The sequence below is a fragment of the Salmo salar genome, chromosome 14 (assembly GCF_965601325.2).
Source record: "Salmo salar chromosome 14, fSalSal1, whole genome shotgun sequence".
In the NCBI taxonomy this organism is placed as follows: Eukaryota; Metazoa; Chordata; class Actinopteri; order Salmoniformes; family Salmonidae; genus Salmo; species Salmo salar.
The window spans coordinates 26,178,666-26,202,500 of record NC_138304.1 but is presented as its reverse complement, the minus strand read 5'-3'; the positions used below and the strand labels follow the sequence as shown (position 1 = coordinate 26,202,500).

Below are 23,835 nucleotides of genomic sequence, written 5' to 3'. Positions count from 1 at the left end.
TAGAAACTGACAAGAGAACGAGAGGTAGAGAGATGGGGATAAAGGGAGAGGGAGAAAGGCAGAGAAAGGGGAGGAAACGGGTAGATGAGGCAGTATAGCATCAGAGGAGAAAGAGAGAGAGAATAGACCAATAGACAGAAAGGGGAAGCAGTACCAGTACCCAGGTGTGGCTGTGCAGAGAGGGAAGGACCACTACTGTGAAGTGAAGTGAAGTGAAGTGGGGGGTCTGCCTGCCTCTGTCGCTGTCTATCTGTGACTGCTCTCTCTCTGTTTCACTGGTCCTCCTGGCCCATGATTAATCACAGGCTGTCTGCCTTTAGTCAATCCTCTCTGGGGAGGACGTGGACACCAGGCTGGGAGGATGTAGCCACACACACACAGCCACACATAATGGGCTTGTCTATAGGAAAAGCATTAGGCCCAGCCCAACACACAGACATACACACACGCAGTGGCCACTGGGCCATTATTGAGGATCCCCGTGACAGATCAGGAAAACTTTGGACATGTGACATCATAGGTGAGATTGAAAGATTACCACAAGGGGGTGAGAGATGCTCTGTTGTCCGGGGCTGAGATTGGACAGGGAAATACGATATTTGGAACCAATGTGTCTCAGGAGAGGTGTGAGATTTGTAAAGGGAGCCTTGGACAGTGCTTTGGGTCATTCTCTAAAATGCAGCAATAACAGGAGAGAGAGATTTTCTTCAGTGTAGTCTGGAGCAGGGCCAAGCAGAGCCAGCCACAGTTGGTACAGAGGGAGAGATTGATTGAAAGAGAGAAAGAAAAAACGAGAGTAGTCACCTCCTGCCCCAAGGTGGATGTTTCATCTGTCACCAGGTTGACAGAGGGGCCTGTCATGCCAAATAAAGTCCCCTGGCCAAAAAAGTGTCACTCTCTGCGTCACAATGGGATTCAATAAACTATTAGCGTCCATTGCTATATTAACTGTGTGATGACCTATTGGGTAGAATTTTGGAGATCATTACAGCCTAAATGACGTTCTTTTCATCATCACTATGCAAACAAGGCTGATTTCCACGACAATTTCGCTGTTTAAGCAAGTTTTGTTTAGCTAATAAAATTGAAACATTACTTCTAACTACTTTTGGGTACCTTGTTAACATGACAACATGAAATCCATGTCTTAAACGTTGCTACGTTTCAGAAATGGCAAAGAAAACGTGTGATCTGCTTGACACATTGAAGTTACATACCTTACAGACCAGGAAGTCAGCTGTTTCCCACTCCATTCATATACACATCCGTTTGATTCATACACTGGCTCGTATGGCTGGCATGTGTTTTTATTTTACCCTACCCTTCTCTTATCTACACTGAAATAATATTATTTCACTAGTCCTCTATTGTGATTCATTTAAAAAAAATCTTGCATAGCTCATTAGTACACCCTTGTGGTTGAATATATATATGTATCGTTGGTCCTAGGATACGACAATGAATAACATGGAACAAATAAATACCATCAAAGGATACCTTACAATTTACAATAATGACCACCTTGTGAAACAGCTGTGAAAACCAACCTGGCGATATTTAAGATTTTAATACATAAACGTTGATATTTTTTGGTATAGTTGTGTCAATCTATTTTCCGATTTTTTTTGTACACTCACATGGCAATCATAAACTAAAATACGGAATTCTGGTGTGTGGAATATTGAGGAGGTGGTTGCTGTGTGGGTGGGAGGTTCTGCCTGTCACTTGTTCTCAACAGGCAGCCAGTCTCGGAAGGGGGACTTGAAGAGGGAGACTGCAGGCACTGCTGCTCTCTTTGTTCTGAGTGTTTGCAGTGCTAGTGTTTTTAGTTCATCTGTGTATCTCACATATTATGTGCCCAGTATGTTAGAGCAAGAAAACTTTCTTAGCAGATAATGACAACATGACAACAACAGTAGCTGTAGATGATGTCATGAAAAGTTGAAGGGTGGTTGGTAATGGAGGACATCAGGTGGATCCACGTCTGGGTGTTGGGCAGGACCCCTAGGTCCTGGAGAACAGGAGCAGAGTTAAAGGGAACAGGCTAGGAGACAGAGACGTAAACATGCAAACACAGGTTACACTTTACAGTGAGAAAATTTGATGGATTGGTGCAGTGTTATAAATGGAAGATATGTACTTTACAACACTTTTGGAAGGTATAGCCTACCTCAAGCTGGTCCCCCTCCGACTCAGAGCACAGAGAATCAGACTGATCCGAACTCACTGGTTCTGGTGGACGGGATACCTCCTGGGGGGCTCGGCCAGTCGATGGTCCTAAAGTCATTTGGAGAGGTAAATTGAAGAGGTACATTTTTATAAACTCAGCATAAATACCATTGCTTTTCTCAAATGTTAACCAAAGCTTAACATTCTTTGTCTATTGGGCTTCACTGAAGTGTAGGGTGTCAGGGCTTTCAGTGGTCGACCGTCCAACTGCTCCATCTGGAGAAAATTGTTGGCTTCCACCGAGGTAACCCTAGGAAGACAGAGAAAAATATCAGTGTTAGGGAAACTAAAACTAGCTTCAGGTTATTTTGTGTGCAAATGCAAATGGTTATTATCTGAAGTTTGGCAGAACTTATACAATTAACAAATTCTGTCTTTTCCTGGAGTGTTAAAATGGTAGTCAGTGCTGTGAGGCTGGGGCCCTGCAGTCTGTCCTGCCCACTGGCACAGCTCTGCCTGCTGCCTGCCTGCCTGCTTGCCGCCTTCAGGGAGCCATGTCTCTTTCTCTGTCTACCCACACCACACTACGTGCTGCGGAGAGCAATCAGCTCTCTCCTTTCTGAGCCAGAACTAGACATTGTAGGTTAGAGGGTGTGTGTATGTGTGTGTGCGTCTGTGTCTGTGAGTGCATATGTGCGTGCATTTGTGTGCGTTGGGGCATGACAGGTGACACGGAGGTGGTTAAGGGGCCGACAGGTCCTCGCTGCAGTGATCAGGACTCCATTACAAAACCCATTGATTGTGTAGGGATGAATTAAAGGAACTGACTCGAGAGGCGATGGGCCACACACTCCCATTGTCCTCAGACAGACAGGGACTCTAGACCACCACATAGTCTGTCTACCTCTACCCACACAAACAGCATCAGAAGAATGGCTGTTCTCCTCTGGTGTACACAGAAATCTATTGGTATTTGTACCACATTCAACATTTTGTTTTAAACAATCTGGACAACCATGAGAAATCTACGCTGTCTGACAAAATGGCCATTGATGTAACATTGTCACTTGTACAATTGTCACAGAACTGAAGGCCTACAGTAAGCAACAACAAAAAAGTCTGGTTCTTTACAATGAGCAAAATGCACATTTAAAACAATATAAAAAGCCCATCTACCAAAAAGTCTAAATCAACCATGGACAAAAACGTCCAGGGATTCCTGTGTTTTCTCAATATGTTTGCCCACAGAATTGAAAGCACTTTATCAGCAACAGAATTGGATTGGATCTTTCTTTGTTTACTCTTGCGGACGGTGATTGCTTTGGCACACTCAAATTATCTTGTCAGGGCAATAAAGCTGACCACTGCTGAGCGAAGACAGGAGACAGGTGGGAAAAGAGGAGAGAGACAGGTACAAAGACCACACGAGATGAAAGGAGAAAGTGATAGAAAAATGGACGAAAGAAAGAAAGGAAGAGGAAAGAAAGGAAGAGGAAAGAAAGAGAAAGGATATAAATAAATAAATAGATGGAGGACGAGCAGAGCGAGGGAAAATAAACAGAAGGTAGGGGCAGAAAATTGGAAATAGATGTGCAGGGATGCAGCGGGCGGGAGAGGGAGGGAGGGAGGTGAGAGAAACAGAGACACGCAGAATTGTAATCGATTACCTATTTTTCAAAGTCACTTATAGTGTCCAGAGTGTGGGGCTGTTAAGTAGTAGTGCTGGGGAATAGGAGTTGAGTATGCGCCGGCACGCTCGACTGGGACCCAGGTGCGGAGGAGGGGGGTAGGCTGAGAGCCGCAGAGATGGTGTGTGTGTGTGTGTGTGTGTGTGTGTGTGTGTGTGTGTGTGTGTGTGTGTGTGTGTGTGTGTGTGTGTGTGTGTGTGTGTGTGTGTGTGTGTGTGTGTGTGTGTGTGTGCGTGTGTGTGTGTATTTCTGCGTGTTTGCAAGTGAGTGTGCAACTGGAGGGTCGAGGGGGATGGGGTGGTGGTGCATACTAACATTGACCCTGCTAACTACTTACTGATGAATCTGTACTCTTGCAGGAAATAGTTGTGACAGGCCAATATCTGGGCAGGGATATGGGCCCCTGGAGGGCCCCTGCAGCAGTATGCTGCTCTGCTCTGTGTTTATGTGTGTTTGTTACAGAGGGATGTGAGACTGATCCATCACCAGCTCAAACAATGTAGCAGCACATCACTAGACAAATACAACACTGTCTGTTTGGATCCTGGATTCTGATTGGATGAGTAGCAGTCCAAGCCGTGCTGTATTGGCCATCACAGACACACCTCTGCCTGCTAACAGTTCCATCTGAAAATGATCCCCGCGCTTCCATCAGAATATCATGTTCATGTTGCTGTCTGAATCATCTCTTGTATTTATCTCAACTCACACATTATTTCCCCTTGCTTCCAGCCTAGAATTTAGGTTGGTACAGCGGGGGTTAATATAATCCTAGAATTTAGTTTGGTACAGTGGGGGTTAATATAAGCCTAGCATTTAGTTTGGTACAGCGGGGGTTAATATAAGCCTAGCATTTAGTTTGGTACAGCGGGGGTTAATATAAGCCTAGCATTTAGTTTGGTACAGCGGGGGTTAATATAAGCCTAGCATTTAGTTTGGTACAGAGGGGGTTAATATAAGCCTAGCATTTAGTTTGGTACAGCGGGGGTTAATATAAGCCTAGCATTTAGTTTGGTACAGCGGGGGTTAATATAAGCCTAGCATTTAGTTTGGTACAGCGGGGGTTAATATAAGCCTAGCATTTAGTTTGGTACAGCGGGGGTTAATATAAGCCTAGCATTTAGTTTGGTACAGTGGGGGTTAATATAAGCCTAGCATTTAGTTTGGTACAGTGGGGGTTAATATAAGCCTAGCATTTAGTTTGGTACAGTGGGGGTTAATATAAGCCTAGCATTTAGTTTGGTACAGCGGGGGTTAATATAAGCCTAGCATTTAGTTTGGTACAGTGGGGGTTAATATAAGCCTAGCATTTAGTTTGGTACGGTGGGGGTTAATATAAGCCTAGCATTTAGTTTGGTACAGTGGGGGTTAATATAAGCCTAGCATTTAGTTTGGTACAGCGGGGGTTAATATAAGCCTAGCATTTAGTTTGGTACAGCGGGGGTTAATATAAGCCTAGCATTTAGTTTGGTACAGCGGGGGTTAATATAAGCCTAGCATTTAGTTTGGTACAGTGGGGGTTAATATAAGCCTAGCATTTAGTTTGGTACAGCGGGGGTTAATATAAGCCTAGCATTTAGTTTGGTACAGCGGGGTTAATATAAGACTGCTGTCTGCTTGTTCGACCTCGGAAACATGTTTCACTTTTGAATTTTCATCTCTGTGCCATACATAGAGTAAACGGTGCACAGACGAGACAACTTTTTCTGAGCCAATCGAAATCATGCATTAACATCATTATCATGGAAGTGTCCAAGTAAAAGCTACAACAAAGTGAAATGCAGCTAATGTACTGTCATTCCAGGTTCAATGTTTGACGTGAATGAGTTAGCTGAGCTAGCTAGCTAGCTAGCAAGTGGTAAGAATGTTATCCAGCCTGCATAGCGAACATTTTGAATAGAAAGGACGACAAATGCTTTTGCATAGCAACTATGTTAAAATATTTCATGACTGGCTCACGTCTGTAGCAACATGACCAAAAGAACTAACAACCATATTTTTGTCCGGGCTATATCTTCTGGTGAAAGAATGAAATTGTATGCATTGACTTATCAAAATAAAATGTGAATGAAAATATGTAATTCATTGTTATTTTAACATATTGCAAAAAAAATGTATAAAAGCAATAAGGCACGCGAGGCAGTGCTGTATCATGGTAAATAGGTTCAACATCACCTGTGACTGTATTCATGTTACAACACTGCCTCGCGTGCCTTATTGCTTAAATACAACACTGCTCTCAGAAGTCAAGGACACGGAGGTTCTGGGCTTAAGGATTTATACTGAGCACAGAGAAGAGAGCTAAGGCTTGATAGTTTTTAAGACTATCTATAGACGTTATGAGCCCAGCTCCGCTGCCCTGTTCCTAGGTTACCTCCCTGTAATAGCCCTGTTCACCTGCATTTACACAATGGACGAGACCGCTTTTGGAGCCATTATCATGAAGGGTCCTCAGAGTCAAGTGTGTGTGTGTGCGTGTGCGTGTGCGTGCGTGGCGTGTGGGGCGTGTGTGTGTGTGCGTGTGCGTGTGCGTGTGCGTGGCGTGGCGTGGGGGGGGGGGGGGGGCGGCGGCATGCGTGTGTGTGTGTGTGAGTGCGTGCATGCGTATTGGTGAATAGATAAATAATACCTTAGGAATGTTATTTGTCTGGCTGTAGCGGTTCTGTAAACTCAGACACAGAAGCCATATCACTGTCTTTCTCTCAGTGAAACTGTGTCACCACGTTCAGACTTGGTGTCATGGGGGCAGATAAGTATAAGAGTGTCCCACTGACTGTGTTCCTGATGTCAGGGCAGACAGTGTCTACCATCCGCCGCCCGCCCGCCTGCCTCTACCTGCACAGTTGTCGCCCTGACAGCCCGTCCCAACAGGATATCCTGTGTCAGTGTAGGCCCATTCTTCCTGGTCTAAGAATAGACCTGTCTGATTGGACGTCTCGGGATCCAAAACAGCAAAGAGACAGATCATGCATCCCAAATGGCACCCTATTCCCTATATACTGCACTTCTTTTGACCAGGTCCATGGTCAAAATAAGTGTACAATTTACGACATAGGGTACCATTTGGGACTCTTTCATCCCAGACATCTCCTCTATACCTAGACGCATACACATACACACACATGGAAATCATAATACACTCCTGTTTCCTGACACACACGCACGCACGCACACACACACACACGCACACACACACACACTCACACACTCATGCAGAGACAGTGACCTGGCTCATTACATCTTATACTGTATGTTCTTAAAACAAAAGGTGCTATCTAGAACCTAAAAGGGTTCTTCAGCTGTCCCCATAGGAGAACCATATGAAGAACCATTGTTGGTTCCAGGTAGAACCCTTTTGAATTCCATGTAGAACCCTTTCCAGATAGGGTTCTACATGGAACCCAAAAGAGTTCTACCTGGAACCAAAAAGGGTTCTCCCTCAGGGACAGCCAAAGAACCCTTTTGGAACCCTTTTTTCGAAGAGTATATGTTCTTCAAGCCCTTATTTGACTCCACTGTGTTTTGGGGCAAAGTAAAACCAGACATGATTGTACTTTTTCACAAGTGTGCATGAGTGTGTGTACAGTATGTCTTTCTCTGATACGGTTGAAATGATGTAGAGGCAGAATGTGATCTATGGAGTGTTGCAGGGCTCAATCAGTCGCTTACTTCGTCAGTGTTAATGAGGTAACTGGAGACAGGCGGTAGGGTCCAGCAATTCTCAGGGAAGAGAACTCTGAGGCACTTAATCCTGCTGCCCCCTCTCTCACTCCCTCCCTCCCGCCTACCAGAGGAACACAGCCCTGTGGACTGATCTCATCCGAGCTGCCCTTGATAACTCTCTCTCTCTCTTTCTCTCGCTCTCTTTCCTCCTCTCTCTCTCTCCCCTGCTCTCTCTCTCTCTCTCTCTCTCTCTCTCTCTCTCCCCCCCCCCGTTTCTCTCTTTCTCTTCATCTCTACAGGTAAGAGGAAGGTGTCTCTGTATGACAGCCAGGCCCCCATCTGTCCTATCTGCCAGGTGCTGCTGCGTCCAGGAGAGCTGCAGGACCACATGGAGCAGGAGATGGAGCGCCTCACCCACATGCACCTCAGGTACACCCCCTGTCCACCCCTCACCCACATGCACCTCAGGTACACCCCCTGTCCACCCCTCACCCACATGCACCTCAGGTACACCCCCTGTCCACCCCTCACCCACATGCACCTCAGGTACACCCCCTGTCCACCCCTCACCCACATGCACCTCAGGTACACCCCCTGTCCACCCCTCACCCACATGCACCTCAGGTACACCCCCTGTCCACCCCTCACCCACATGCACCTCAGGTACACCCCCTGTCCACCCCTCACCCACATGCACCTCAGGTACACCCCCTGTCCACCCCTCACCCACATGCACCTCAGGTACACCCCCTGTCCACCCCTCACCCACATGCACCTCAGGTACACCCCCTGTCCACCCCTCACCCACATGCACCTCAGGTTATACCTCCAACCCACCACACGTTATTGACCCCTTCGTCCATAACAGAATTCTGGGAGGATACAGCTGACCCCCCCATCAGACTGATACCTGTACCCCCACATCTGTTACAGCACACAGTAGGGAGTCTACTCTCAGTTCTATATCATACACAACAAGAACCACAAAGAAGCACTGTAGTCTATCTCTCTACTGAGGGTACAATAGACAGGGTCTGGGAGTATGCTTTAGTCGTCAGCTTTGGAAGAAGAGCTTTTGGAGAGACCCTAGCCCCCCTCCAGCCCCTGGTATTTCCGCTAATACTGCAGTGATACCTGGGCTTTTGGGGGACTTGGCCAGCCAGGAAAACAAATCAACTGCAGAACACACTGACAGATGTTCATAAATCTCTCTGGTTCTTGACATAGCTTATCCATGGTAAGGTAAGTATGGGATTAGATAAGAGAGATCTGGAGGTAGATTTACAGTATCAATTACTTTCTTACTGACTGTGGAGGCTTCAGCTGGAGAAAGCAGAGAGATTCAGTTCCCTTCAATAGTCAACCTGGACTGTGTCCAAAATGACACCCTATTCACTACATAGTGCACTAATGTACTTTTGACCAATGCCCTACTTTTGACCAAGACCAGAAGGGCTCTGGTTAAAAATAGTGCACTATATAGGGCAGGGATGGGGCCACAAAAAAATCTAAATTGATCATGGGGGGTCTGCGTAACCACATCTATACCCACACATGCAGTCAGCCCTAGCCTAAGTGAAATTTGAAGATTTAGAGTTCATTTCCTGCAATTCTACACATTTTTTTCCATCGGGCGTCGAGAAACATTTGCCATTTTACAGCTAATTTCCTGCAATTCTACACATTTTGCCATAGGGGGGAGAGAAATGTTTTCTGTTTTTTAAATGATATCTGACTAAGATTGACTAACAAAATAAATGTTGCTCCCCCAGTCAGTAATTCGACTATGATTATTACAAGTTTAGATAACTGGCCGCGAGACTAACTTACAATAAATAAAACATTTGCTCACATGGCTAATTGAATGACTGTCAGTGACTGACATCACAAGAGACAAACTGCTGATGCACAACCACATTTAGAAATTGCACCTGCTGTATTCTACTATTAAAACTCTAAACAGTCGCCCCCCCCCTCAAAAAAATCTATATATACAGTATATGGTCTTTGGAAATCGTGATATAGGGAATATGGTACCATTTGAGCTGCAGCCCCAGTTTTACAATGGGATAAATCAAACCATTAACCCTTGCGATAGGAGGCAGCCATTTGAAATCGTATTTCACCTTGATCCCGTGACCAAGTGCTCCCTACCCACCCTGCTTTATAGCACCACCCATTAACCCACTGCCACAAGGAGCCTTACTCCGCTCACTACTCATTGAAATCAAAGCACATTTTCCCTTAGCGACACTGTTTCCTCCCCTATCTGACTGAATGATCCCTGTCGCCTGCTGCAGTACATGTGTAACACATAGTACCAGAGCCAGCCCAAAAGGCCCATGGCATGTTCCCCACTGTGCTCTCTCAGTGTGTGTGCGTGTGTGTGCGTGCGTGCGTGCATGTGTGTGCTGAGGGCGGGTAACGGTGAGAGGGTAGAGGGGGAGGAGGGGGACGTTTGCTCCTCTTCACTCCTCTCCAGACTGAGCGTTATCCATCATGCGGCAGTGAGGAGTTATCATTTAATAATTAATAAAGGGCAGCGGGCCGCCCTCCCCTCCGGGTCCAGCCCTCCACCCTCCCCACTCTCCTACCCCTCCGCTGCAGACACGGACACGGGGAGCCTGCCTGGAGGGCTTGGGTGGTTGATGGCAGCGGTTATTTAAAGAAATGGCGTCATCCTTCCTAGTTTGTCAGGGACGGACACTGCTGAGTGTCACGGCCCAGTGATTTAGCCTCGCCTGCACCGGCCCCATTAACCCCATTGCTGTTGCCACGTGAATTATGCCTGGTTGTACCCCGGCAACGCACCGCCGTTTAGTTTTGATTTAAGGAATATGGGGGAGGGGAATGAGAGGTCTTCATAGAGGAGGAGGAGAGAGGGGGGAGGGGGAGAGAGAGAAAGAAAGAGGAAGTGTCTTGTGCTGAATGTCCTTGCTCCTGGCGGCCAGTCCAGTCCAAGTTCTGTTTAGCTCCAATGCAATCACTGCTGGGCTTAGTGGGAGAAATGATTTCCGTTAGATGATGAATCTTCGTTCAAACCATGTTGGAGCTTTAATCTTTTCGCGTACGTGTGAAAAGCGATGTCAGGTAATGGGGTTAGCAAACTCGTCAGTTAGCTTTTCATAATTTCAATAATGCCTCTTACTGTATAGCTGAAATGTACTTTCAAGATGGATGGTGATCTCTACCTCTGTGTAAACCCCATTCTGCTCTGCCACAATGGGCCTATAACCTGTGGAACTCCATACAAAGCACAGATTCTGGATTTGAAGGCTATGAGGACATCAGACCCATCCATATATCATTAAAGAGCAGAGTATGTCCTTACGACAGCAGGGAAGTCCCCCCCTTTTTCTTCCATCCCTCTCTCTAAATCTCTGTTTTTTTTCGCTCTCTCTTTTCCTTTCTCTTTCTCTCCCTCTCTCCCTCCCTCTCTTTCTCCTTCTCCCTCTCTCTCCCCCACCCTCCCTCTCCTGCTCTCTGTCCCTCTCTTTCCCCCCCTCCGTCTCTCTCTCCACACTCCGCTGTCCCATTCTTCCTGCTCTGACACCGTTGCCGGGCAAGGCAGCAGCGCTACATCGGCACACAGATCATTGGAAGTGACATGGCAAATTTGTGGCAATTTGTAGTAAATCTCCCTTTAATGATAGCGTTTCATTTTTCACCAAATGAGACTTGAGTGCATGTAAAATGGAGGAGGCTGTTTAAGATGTAGCATTAGGCAGATGATGGGGGCTGTCAGGAGCCGTGAGGGGCCCTGAGTGGATGTGTGTGAGATTGGGACTAGCTGCCAGAGCCGCTGGCTCCCTAGTGGCCTTGGCCGATGGGGCCGCCTCGCCTCTCCTCTCCTCGCCTCTCCTCTGCCTCCACTCCTCATGTATGGAAATGGAAATCTATCATGCCCTTTACACATCAGCCTGCTCACAGGGGCAGAGCAATCTACATATCCCTCCACACCACCACCCCTCCCCTCCACATAATCCATTTGCCTCCATCGGAGCGAGCCAGAGCTAGGTGGCAAACGACACGAAAAGCAATCTTTATCTCGAGCTTACATCCCCTTCCCCCCTGACTAGGACTTATTCAATTTTCATCCTCACTCCTCTCCTTCCCTCTCCTTCCTTCTCTCCTCCTTTCTCTCACTCAATTTCAATTTCAATTCAATGTAAGGGTTTTATTGGCATGGGAAACATATGTTAACATTTTCAAAGCAAGCGAAGTAGATAATAAACAAAGTGAAATAAACAATAAAAATTAACAGTAAACATTACACTCACAAACGTTCCAAAAGAATAAAGACATTTGAAATGTCACTCTCCTTCTCTGGACATTTGGTTTCAGTGGGAGGTGTTTGGATGGGTCTGGGAGAGAGGAGGAGGAGCAGCGGGGGTGTAGGGGTTATTCTGAAGGCATCCTACCAGGCCCCTTTAGCCAAATGACCAACAGTCTAGGAGATGAAAGCTTAGCATTCTGCCAGAGCTGTCAAAGAGTAGTCAAAGTCATGGGCCGGAACATCAAGCATATTCACTTCACATTAACTTGTACTGCTTTTATGGAGAATTATATAGCCTTGACTGGAAAAAAAGCACCTCTACTTTCTGGTAAATCTGCTCCCCTGTTCACATTCTCATTAACAAAACACATTTGAACTCCATCTTGTTTCGGCAACCTCTCTTTCCCCCCTTTTCTATCCATCTCTTGTCAATTTTCTCTCCTTGCTTTGTTCCTCATTTCAAAACTATTTCATTGGTTTGACATGACAGGCTGGAAGCTTTTTGCCCAAGCGTTAAAATCAAAATTCATTGAAACGGGCACGTGTGAAGCTGCAAGAAGCCGCACCTGCACTCCTTCCCTATCCCGCTATCTCTGTCTTCTTTCATCTCTCCCTTTCTCCCTCTCCTCACTGTCACCTTATGTCATTGTGACAACAGCACCTCAATGTTTAATCTCCTTGTTGTCGCTCCCTATATACAGTAGTGCCAGCCACCTTAAACAACAAGTCAGCTTTTCTTATTGTTTCTATGGCATTTTGAGGTAATAAAGAATGAAACACTGGACAGTCAGGAGATACCGAGCATTACACACTGCCAGAGTACTTAGGTAATATTTATTATCTTTGTTTGCTCTTCTCTATTCAAGTTCCTTCTCACACTTTCCTGGACCGCTCTCTTTCCGAGTGTGCAATAGATACAAATACAACTTTTCATGTAGGCTCCTACAACTCTTTTATCAAATAAGACATGGTGGATGTCCTCTCAACCCTCAGCCACTAACACTGAGAATGAACCCTAGCTGTGACTTCCCTTTGACCTGTAAGTGCCCAACTCCCACTCCACCCCACTCCCTCTCCACCCCGTTGGTGTGTCTCTAGCAGTGTGGCCGGGGTCTCTCATCCAGATTGATAGTGCAGTACATTAGTTACAGTGCTCTAAAAGCAGCAGGCCCTCCTGTACTGTCTGCTGGACCAGAGTGGAGGGATGACATGAGTGTGACACAGACAGCACAGACACAGATAGAGACACAGCCCAGTCAATGCTGCCTCCCTCCCTGCCTGTTACCCTGCCTGCCTGTTACCCTGCCTGCCTGTTACCCTCCCTGCCTGTTACCCTGCCTGCCTGTTACCCTGCCTGCCTGTTACCCTCCCTGCCTGTTACCCTGCCTGCCTGTTACCCTGCCTGCCTGTTACCCTGCCTGCCTGTTACCCTCCCTGCCTGTTACCCTGCCTGCCTGTTACCCTGCCTGCCTGTTACCCTCCCTGCCTGTTACCCTGCCTGCCTGTTACCCTGCCTGCCTGTTACCCTGCCTGCCTGTTACCCTGCCTGCCTGTTACCCTGCCTGCCTGTTACCCTGCCTGCCTGTTACCCTCCCTGCCTGTTACCCTGCCTGCCTGTTACCCTGCCTGCCTGTTACCCTGCCTGCCTGTTACCCTCCCTGCCTGTTACCCTGCCTGCCTGTTACCCTGCCTGCCTGTTACCCTGCCTGCCTGTTACCCTCCCTGCCTGTTACCCTGCCTGCCTGTTACCCTGCCTGCCTGTTACCCTGCCTGCCTGTTACCCTGCCTGCCTGTTACCCTCCCTGCCTGTTACCCTGCCTGCCTGTTACCCTGCCTGCCTGTTACCCTGCCTGCCTGTTACCCTCCCTGCCTGTTACCCTGCCTGCCTGTTACCCTCCCTGCCTGTTACCCTCCCTGCCTGTTACCCTGGCTGCCTGTTACCCTGCCTGCCTGTTACCCTGCCTGCCTGTTACCCTGCCTGCCTGTTACCCTGGCTGCCTGTTACCCTGCCTGCCTGTTACCCTGCCTGCCTGTTACCCTGCCTGCCTGGATGGTGGATTTATGATGGCGGGGAGTGTGTTTATTATCTCACAAACAGTACAGAGCCCGTGTGGAGATGTATCCCCTTTCAAGGCCCGGCCCTGATTTGGGTTGGCAGATCAATCACCAGTGCCTCCACAGAGGGGCCAGGGGCGGGGACAAGGCTTATTACCTATGCAAGGAGGCAGGACGAGTGGTTGAATCTGCCTTCACCTGCCATTCATTACACCAATACAACTATCTCTGGTTGCCTAACCGACCTGAACCTCAACCAATAGCTACACTAGGATGTTACCACATCAGGAAGATAAGTATTTCTTCTTCTGGAGATTTAATAGTAAATCAACTCATCTTTACTTCCTGCTTACCTTGGTTGATATCCCTGGCTTCCTTCTTGAAACACCTTGTCTGTGGCCTCTTGTGTGAGGCCATGCCGCCACCCCTCCCCTCTCCAGCTGTCCACTCCGGGGACACGCTCGCCTGCCAAATCACGTTGTTGGATTAGGACCGGGGCAAATTGAATTTCAGTGCCTTGTCAAAGCCGCTCTGCATCTGGGGCTGCGCGTAGGACACAAAGCGAACATGACAAGGGTGACTTTTTTTGTCACTTAGACCCGGCACATCATTTGTGAGGCTCATAAAAATGTATCTGCGTCTCGGTGAAAGGAGGAGATAGGGAGGAGGAGTGAAAGAAGGAAAGACTGAAAGGAGGGAGACAAGCTAGACAGTGAAAGTGACAGAACAGAACATATGCAGGAAACAAATAGAAAAATGGAAAGAAAGAAGGACTGCCAAGAGGAGAGCTCCAGACAGTCTATGTATGCAGAGGGAGGAGGATAGGGAAGGAGGGATATTAATGTCTCAGGGAGATATCTGATTTGATACGTCTCTCCCCATTGTCGGCTGATGCTTTTTTAATATTTCCGGCCTTCTAATCAGTCATCTTCAATCCACAATGTCGATGAGGCTGTGATTTGATGTAGCCCTCTGTTGGTCAGACTCCCTACCTCCCTTCCTTTCTCTCTCTTTTATATCCATCCCTCTCTCCTCTCCTCCGCCTCTTTAATACAATGTTTACAAGCCAGCGCATTGTCCTCAACATATTTCAAAGTCCTAAGTGCACGGGGCGTTTCACTGACAAATCAAATAACAGCAAAATCATTTATTTCCTGCTCCTGCCACTAGCTCAGTGACGGCAGTTAGATAGAAGGAGAGGAGGATAGGAGGAGAGGGGTGGATGGGAGCATCCAAGAGAATGATTACTTCAATAAAAAAATTATATCCCAAATCTGCTTAGCAGTCATACTTTGAGCTGTAATTGTTTCAAACACAGCATGGCCCAAGGGTGGGCAGATTGAGTGGCACAGAGGGAGCTGGGAGGAGGGGGAGAAAGGGTGGGCGGGTTTGAATCCTGCAGACGATTAAAAGTGTGATTTGTGTTTCTTGGTGACTGAGTGACCGTTTGAGCTGTCCCCTGGGTATTGCATTTTGTCTGAGTGAGTAAGGGGAGAAACAGTGCTGTCTCTCTGTCTGTGTGACTTTAAACAGAGTTGAGTGTTAAAAGAGGGGTGTCATCTGCACAGAGACAGAGGACAGAGGTATCACCTGAAAGGATAGAGAGAAGAATATTACTTATATTAGGACAGACACAGAAAACACATACATGCAAAAGGAGAGGGCTTCCTGGAAAGACATATAACCCCAACAAAACAACACATTTCTATGTTGTGCAACTCCCATTTGATGGAAACATCCAAACCTACCCATACTGTAAAAATACAGATCCAATAACCTTTTTTCATCGGTCTCTCCCCTTTCTCCTACAGTAAGAACCCATCACACGGACACAAGGACGGCAGTGTGGCTCCAGGAACTCCTAAGGTAAGAGGACTTCAGAGACTTTCATGATAAACCAGCAGAACCTCTCCCAGACACCATAGCCCCAATAAGACCATTATCGTCTACTGACCAGCTCCCAGTCCAGGCTCTCCCTCACAACTATTGGAGCCTTATTAGGCTAATGTACTTCAGAAAATCAGCAGAGCTCAGCAAGGTCCTCTGGAAGGAAGGGTATTAAGCTACTACTGTCTGTATCAGGAGTCTAGCCCAGTGGACATGCTCCAGCAGGCAGGGGAGAGGGGAAAGGAAGAAGCGGCCATAGATGCACTTCCTATGGTTTCATGACTGTCTGAGTCCTCATTAAAGAACCGGTCCAAGAGACCCTGGACAGCAGTTTCTGTGTGCCCCTAATAAGAACCAAAGGATATGGAGACAAAGGACTGTACAACCAATAACTTAAAAAGGGACTCTAACTGGGTCTAACTCCTCGGTACAATGCAGTGTTTCAAAGTGTTCACTTTGAGACACACTCCAAGCCACATTGTGACACGTTAATAAGAGGTTTCATTAAATGGCCAATGTTCTCCCAATGCTGCCACATTTAGCTGTGACAGGAAGGGGCATGTGGATCATTGGATGTGTTGAGTGAAGGGAGAGCGAGAAAGTGAGAGAGAGAGAGAGAGAGAGAGAGAGAGAGAGAGAGAGAGAGAATGAGATTTTTTTTTTTTTGTGGTTTAGTCTGGAGCAGGGCCAAGCAGAGCCAGCCACAGTTGGCACAGAGGGAGAGATTGATTGTCTCTCTGCCATTAAAGGTACGATTTGCTGATGGCATGTGTCCCTGCGGAGGGTAAAGATGCTATGAAGGATGTCTGTCTGTAATGATCACTGTACCTGTCTGGTAAAAGGGGACCTTTAATATCATCAATATCTCCAAAGACACACGCTTTAATGTGCTCAACAGTTTTTCCTCTACTCTTCATTCAACTGCCATTTCGGAGGACATTTACTGGGTTGAGATGAAATGGATGAACTTCATCAAAATATATAATGGAGATTTTGATTTGATGTATTAGGATCCCCATTAGCCGACGCCAATGGCGACAGCTAGTCTTACTTGGGTCCAACCGACACATAACGAAAAAGAGAATACAGACAAAATGCTTTACAATTTGCATACATTTATAAACATGAACATGTAGTGTGTGCGTGTGCGTGTGTGTGTGTGTGTGTGTGTGTTTTTTTTCCATTCAATCTTTATATCATTGATCTTGGCTTCATTATACAGTTTCTTCTTCTTTTTGTTGAGTTTAGTCACATAATTTCTCCATTTGTAGTAAGTCAGCCAGTCAGATGTGCAGCCAGACTTATTAGCCACTCCTTTTTCCCCATCTCTTTCAACCATACAGTTTTTTAAATTCCTCATCAATCCATGGAGCCTTAACAGTTCTAACAGTCAGTTTCTTAACAGGTGCATGTTTATCAATAATTGGAAGAAGCAATTTCCTAAATTCATCAAGTGCAGCGTCTAGATGCTCCTTATTAATCACACCAGAGCAACACATATTTTTAACATCATCCACATAAGAGTCATAGCAAAATCTTTTGTATGATCTCTTATAGACTATTTTAGGCCCAGCTTTTGGAACGTTGGCTCTCCTGGATATAGCCACTATATTGTGATCACTGCATCCAATGGGTATGGATACAGCTTTAGAACAAAGTTCTACAATATTAGTAAAAATGTGATCAATACATCATGTGGATGATCTTGTTCCTGTAGTGTTTGTAAACACCCTGGTAGGTTGATTAATAACCTGAACCAGATTACAGGCACTGGTTACAGTAAGAAGCTTCCTCTTGAGAGGACCGCTTGATGAAAACCAGTCAATATTCAGGTCCCCAAGAAAGTAGACCTTTCTGTTTACATTACATACACGATCAAGCATTTCACACATATTATTTAGATACTGACTGTTAGCACTTGGTGGCCTATAGCAACACCCCATAGGAAAAGCCTTTAGATGTATCAGGTGAAACTGCAACCACAACACTTCAATAACACTTGACATAAGATATTCTCTAAGAGATTGGAGACAGATGTGGTACTGTAGTAACAGCACATATTACAAATTATTATGTAAGTCTGCAGGCTCACCGCTCCTCGCTACTACTTTCTGGTAGGGCCTGATTCAGAGTCAGAGACAGGGGCTAGGGGAGAGTCAGAGACAGGGGCAAGGGGAGAGTCAGAGACAGAGGCTAGGGGAGAGTCAGAGACAGAGGCTACGGGAGAGTCAGAGACAGAGGCTAGGGGAGAGTCAGAGACAGAGGCTAGGGGAGAGTCAGAGACAGAGGCTAGGGGAGAGTCAGAGACAGAGGCTAGGGGAGAGTCAGAGACAGAGGCTACGGGAGAGTCAGAGACAGAGGCTAGGGGAGAGTCAGAGACAGAGGCTAGGGGAGAGTCAGAGACAGAGGCTACGGGAGAGTCAGAGACAGAGGCTAGGGGAGAGTCAGAGACAGGGGCTAGGGGAGAGTCAGAGACAGGGGCTACGGGAGAGTCAGAGACAGAGGCTAGGGGAGAGTCAGAGACAGGGGCTACGGGAGAGTCAGAGACAGGGGCTAGGGGAGAGTCAGAGACAGAGGCTACGGGAGAGTCAGAGACAGAGGCTAGGGGAGAGTCAGAGACAGGGGCAAGGGGAGAGTCAGAGACAGGGGCTAGGGGAGAGTCAGAGACAGAGGCTAGGGGAGAGTCAGAGACAGAGGCTAGGGGAGAGTCACAGACAGGGGCTACGGGAGAGTCAGAGACAGGGGCTAGGGGAGAGTCAGAGACAGGGGCAAGGGGAGAGTCAGAGACAGAGGCTACGGGAGAGTCAGAGACAGAGGCTAGGGGAGAGTCAGAGACAGGGGCTAGGGGAGAGTCAGAGACAGGGGCAAGGGGAGAGTCAGAGACAGAGGCTACGGGAGAGTCAGAGACAGGGGCTAGGGGAGAGTCAGAGACAGGGGCAAGGGGAGAGTCAGAGACAGAGGCTAGGGGAGAGTCAGAGACAGGGGCTAGGGGAGAGTCAGAGACAGGGGCTAGGGGAGAGTCAGACACGGGCTGGGGGAACAGGAGTCATCGTGGTTAGGTGAGGAGAGCGGGAGTAAGGGAACAGGGAACGAACAGGGACCGGGGTGAAGGAAACAGAACAGGCCATCTGAGCGAGGCATGACTGAGCATTCCCCAGTAGGTGCTTAGTATTCCGCCACACCGTGTGAAAAATGAAGAGGCTGGTTGAGGATCCAGGGGCTGTTGCTTCATGTGAACACTGCCTTCCAGACCTTCCAGACGAGCCTACTGGTTCTAAAGGGGATTAACCTTTCCCGCTTCACACATGCCTCCCGCCCCCTCTCAACCACGCTATTGCCATAGCAACTCTATGCCAGCCCCTATGCCAGCCCCATGCCCAGGGGGCAACTGGACGGCGAGACGAGATGAAGTGAGAGGCACATGCTAACTAACATGGCACCTCCTGTATCTAACACTGACATTAATCTGTATATTAGTCAACACACTGTTACACTTAAGTAGAATTACAAGTAGTAGTTGATGTCAGGGGCTTGTGCTAACTGACACATTTGCAACTAGTCCAGTTGAAACTAATAAAATACAACACACAAATATTTCCCAAGCTCAAAGCCTTTGGAGCTACAAAAATAAACAGCAGTTACCCGACCTTGCAGTCCTGAAGGATAAAAAGCCATGCACAATGCTTCATTTACTGTCCCGGCACTAGGGGTCTGCCATTTCTCACATATTAATATTACATTATAGTTGTCGGCCACTTAAGCCCCTGCTCTCTTCTCTCTCCTTGATTAATAGGAACACATTGTAAATACAAATATTTCATAGCAGCCTCGTAAAGAGCTGGATCTTTGTCAAAAGATGCCCCGTAAAGTAAGCACTATTTCCCCTTCCACCCCCTTTTCCTCTTGTTCATTTGAGAAATTAACTCAATTAAGTTTGTCAGTGGGTCAGGACTGTAATGCCGGAGGCTCGTCTGAGTCTTTCAGAGAAGGTTTATAGATGACTGTAATGTTGGTGAGTGTCCTCCTCTCCTCCACTGCAGCATGCCCCTCTTCTCTTCCTCTCACAATAACTGTCTTGCTCTTTCTCCTCAGTCCATGCTGTTGTCGGTGCACATCAAACGCGAGGGAGAGTCACCGGTGGTCTCCCCTCTTTCCTCTGAAGATGCCCACCACTCCGACAGATACCAGGTGAGCTGGGCTTTGTTCCAAATGGCACCCTATGCCCTATTTAGTGCACTACTTTTGACCAGAGCCCTAGTTAAAAGTAGTACTCTATGTAGGGAATAGGTTGCCATTTGGGATCCTGCCAGGATGCTGCTCTTTGCCCACATATTTAGCATTATAATCCCATCATCATATCCTGTCATATGACAGGAAAAATCTATAAAACTCACTATGAAACCTACTCCTGGTAAAATAACAGGACAGGCAATGGAAGGACAATGTGCAAAAAAGTCCCCTGCTCTCTGTTAGAGGTTAAACATTAGGCAAACTCACAGGTGTCACCGCGGCGATGGTGAAAGACGACAAAGTAATAATTTGTTGTTTTAGTGTTGAACACACAACATTGACTCAGCCAATCATCTCGCTATCATGGAGTGGATCAGGGAGTCAATAGAGGTCCTAGTCTCCATCAGGAATCAGCCAAGCCGCCTACCTCTATCCTACCTGGTTGTGCCCCAAATGGCATCCTATTCCCTATATAGTGCACTACTTTTGACCAGATCCATATAGAACCTGGTCCAAAGTAGTGCACTATATAGGGAATAGGGTGCCATTTGGGACGGAGCCCATCTATCCTCTGACTATCTCTGGTAAAGATTTGCCCAGCCTGTAATGTGTTTCCCTGTTCAGATAGGTAATCATCCATAGTTTACCTCAAGCTATGCTCTTATGCTCCCTAAGCCCGGATGGTATCTCTTCTGGTCTATAGCATCGTCGACATGTTTTCCACCTCATTCTGCTGGAGGCCTCACAACTGCAGTTTGCATCCCAAATGACACCCTACTCCCTACACTGTGCCTTACTTTTGATCAGACCCCAATGGGCCCTGGTCAAAAGTAGTGCACTACAGTATATAGGGAATTGGGTGCTATTTGGGTCGCAAACGTACAGAAGATTAGTTGGGATTTAACTTACTCATACAACACAGTGTTTTAATCAAAGCTATAATTATAATGTAGCTTATATACCATACTTTTTCTCTCTCAAAGTTTAGTATTTCAAACTCATATGGCAGTGATCTATTATTTGGGTCAAGTGGTTTTCTCCCTTATACCATAAAGTCATATCCATACATTGACAGGCCTATTAAAGGGGCAGTGGTTAAAGTATATATTTTCATTAGTAAAGCTGCTGCTGAAATCATTTCATACAAATTATTAAGTAAATGGAGACCCCAACCCCCCTTGAAATTTTAGATTTTTGTTATTTTTCCTCATCATGTAATCGTGTAAGCCATTTAGATAGTTTGCGTCCCAAAAGGCACCCTATTCCCTGAATAGTGCTTTATATTTGAGCAGAGCACTATGAGCCCTGGTCGAAAGTAGTGCACTAAATAGGGAATAGGGTGCCATTTGGGAAGCATACATAGTGGATCATCATATCATGGTGCAAGTTGGACATGTGCATGACTTAAGTGTCAGTGTAAGAGGCCTGTCTGGTATATGATGGACGATCCACTCGGCAGGAGTTTGAATTTGTGACCACACTCTGTGCCCGTGTCAATGAGTGGACATCCATCCATTGCCCTGACTGGCCCTGCTAGTGTCAGCACATAGCCTACAAACTCTGGAAGAGAGGGGAGAAGAAAGATAGGTGGTCTCACTTAACCCATATCTTAGTGGTATTCACAATCACTGACCATGCCTGTCAGTTTCAAACAAGTTTAGATGGGGAGAATTCATAGCCCATTTCTTATGTCACTTTGATATGAGATTGTACAAAATTATGAAACACTTATTTTCAGAAAATGAAATAAAACCTTTGTACTATTTGTATTGACTGCAAAAAAAATAAGTTTAGATATGATGCATACAACTTGTTTACCCCACAAGTTACTTGACAAACTTGAAATGTCATATTAATAAGGCAACTTCCATTGAAACCAGCCTCTGCATTACGTATTGCTGCTCTCTAGTGGCCAATGGTGGTACGAGACCGGACGTCCTCTGAACTTTCACTTCTGTGTTGGTCACATGACACACGCCAAGCCAACATGGCGACGGCAATGAACAGAGCGGCTTTGTAGGCGGCACATTCAATCCTTTGGCATCCGCATAAAATTATTGACACAAAATTGTATTAATGGTGCGGTCTAGTACCAGGAGACCTACATGATATACGTGAACAAGTGAGTTTGTCGGCTTGAAAAGGCTTTGACCAAAACTTACCGACCCTGTTATGGAAGACACGATACAGCCCAAAAGAGAAGTAGGTTTTTGTTTACTATCAAGATGTAACTTGCAGGGCACACTGTAGAATCCAAAGCAATCCGCCCATGCACTGCTACTAATGTATCCATGAACATTATACATGCAAAGGTCCATATCTAATGCATATTTTGTGTGATTCCTTTCTTCCTACCTGCAGACATTTTTACGAGTGCGGGCTAATAGGCAAACGCGATTGAATGGTATGTAAACATTTCATTTTTCCTTTGAAAGTTCAATACTTTTCATAAGCATCTAAGACGTTTATATTTTTCTTAAGGTCATTTATTTATTTCTAACTGCATTTCTGGTACAACATCCTGTAGAATTACAGCACATATATATATATATATATATATATATATATATATATATATATATATATTAATGAAGGTATCATGATCTCCTCATTTGCAACTTCACAAAGCCTACTTGTATGGAATGACATGATTAGAGCCTATTTTTATTTGATTTAACCTTTATTTAACTAAGCAAGTCAGTTAAGAACAAATACTTACTTACAATGACGGCCTACTAAAAGGCAAAAGGCCTCCTGCGGGGACAGGGGATTAAAAATATAGGTCAAAACACATCATGATGAGTCAACACAACACTACATAAAGAGAGACCTAAGACAACAACAGCATGACAACATAGCATGGCAGCAACACAACATGGTAGCAGCTTCATTATCTTGGTGAAAATGGTACAATAATGTTCTGAAATAATGTCACTATTGGCTTCTGACACAATTCAATCATGTCTATATAGGATATTTCCTCAAATAAGTTATTTTCCTATCAAACAATATTCTATTCATATTTATTAAGTAGCCTATGATTATGTTCTAAAACAGGTTTATTTTATACTTTTTCAATAGACTACTGAAAATATCACCTGCACTACAGTTGGAATTGTCAATACAAGTTGAAGCAGCAACTGGCGACGCCAAAGTGCATCTTCAGCGTGGTGACCAGATTTAGTAAATGAAACATTTTATTTAGTTATGTAGCTGCGTGCGAAAATTCATACGTTGTACGGAACTACCAATTTTCTCTCTAGCCCTTTCAAATACTTACAAATGAACACAGAAATGTGTTACCCCTCCTCAGTTTTTGTAATCCTAGCCTATCTAGTCATACACCTGCCCACCCGCCCAGCATCACTACTCTGGACGGTTCTGACCTAGAATATGTGGACAACTACAAATACCTAGGTGTCTGGTTAGACTGTAAACTCTCCTTCCAGACTCACATCAAACATCTCCAATCCAAAGTTAAATCTAGAATTGGCTTCCTATTTCGCAACAAAGCATCCTTCACTCATGCTGCCAAACATACCCTCGTAAAACTGACTATCCTACCGATCCTCGACTTCGGTGATGTCATTTACAAAATAGCCTCCAACACTCTACTCAACAAACTGGATGTAGTCTATCACAGTGCCATCCGTTTTGTCACCAAAGCCCCATATACTACCCACCACTGCGACCTGTACGCTCTCGTTGGCTGGCCCTCGCTTCATACTCGTCGCCAAACCCACTGGTTCCAGGTCCCCCCCTATCTCAGCTCGCTGGTCACCATAGCAGCGCCAACCCGTAGCACGCGCTCCAGCAGGTGTATTTCACTGGTCACCCCCAAAGCCAATTCCTCCTTTGGCCGCCTCT

The 23,835-nt window shown here is 46.1% G+C and overlaps 1 protein-coding gene across 12 annotated transcripts in view; it reads left to right on the top strand.

The window, feature by feature from the left end:
* The window catches only part of LOC106569261 (E3 ubiquitin-protein ligase RNF220), a 157,145-nt gene that overhangs the window by 107,223 nt on the left and 26,087 nt on the right, over positions 1 to 23,835 (top strand). For 8 of the 12 annotated variants that reach the window (XM_045694099.2, XM_045694098.2, XM_014140452.3 and 5 more), the window contains exons 3-6: positions 7,820 to 7,949; positions 15,663 to 15,717; positions 19,831 to 19,926; positions 22,330 to 22,372. In XM_045694099.2, the coding sequence (XP_045550055.1) occupies positions 7,820 to 7,949; positions 15,663 to 15,717; positions 19,831 to 19,926; positions 22,330 to 22,372 (324 nt within the window). Of the gene's footprint in view, positions 1 to 7,819; positions 7,950 to 15,662; positions 15,718 to 19,830; positions 19,927 to 21,914; positions 22,171 to 22,329; positions 22,373 to 23,835 lie in introns of those variants that run through there. The other 4 variants (XM_082960860.1, XM_045694103.2, XM_082960859.1 and 1 more) reach the window with 1 other exon arrangement.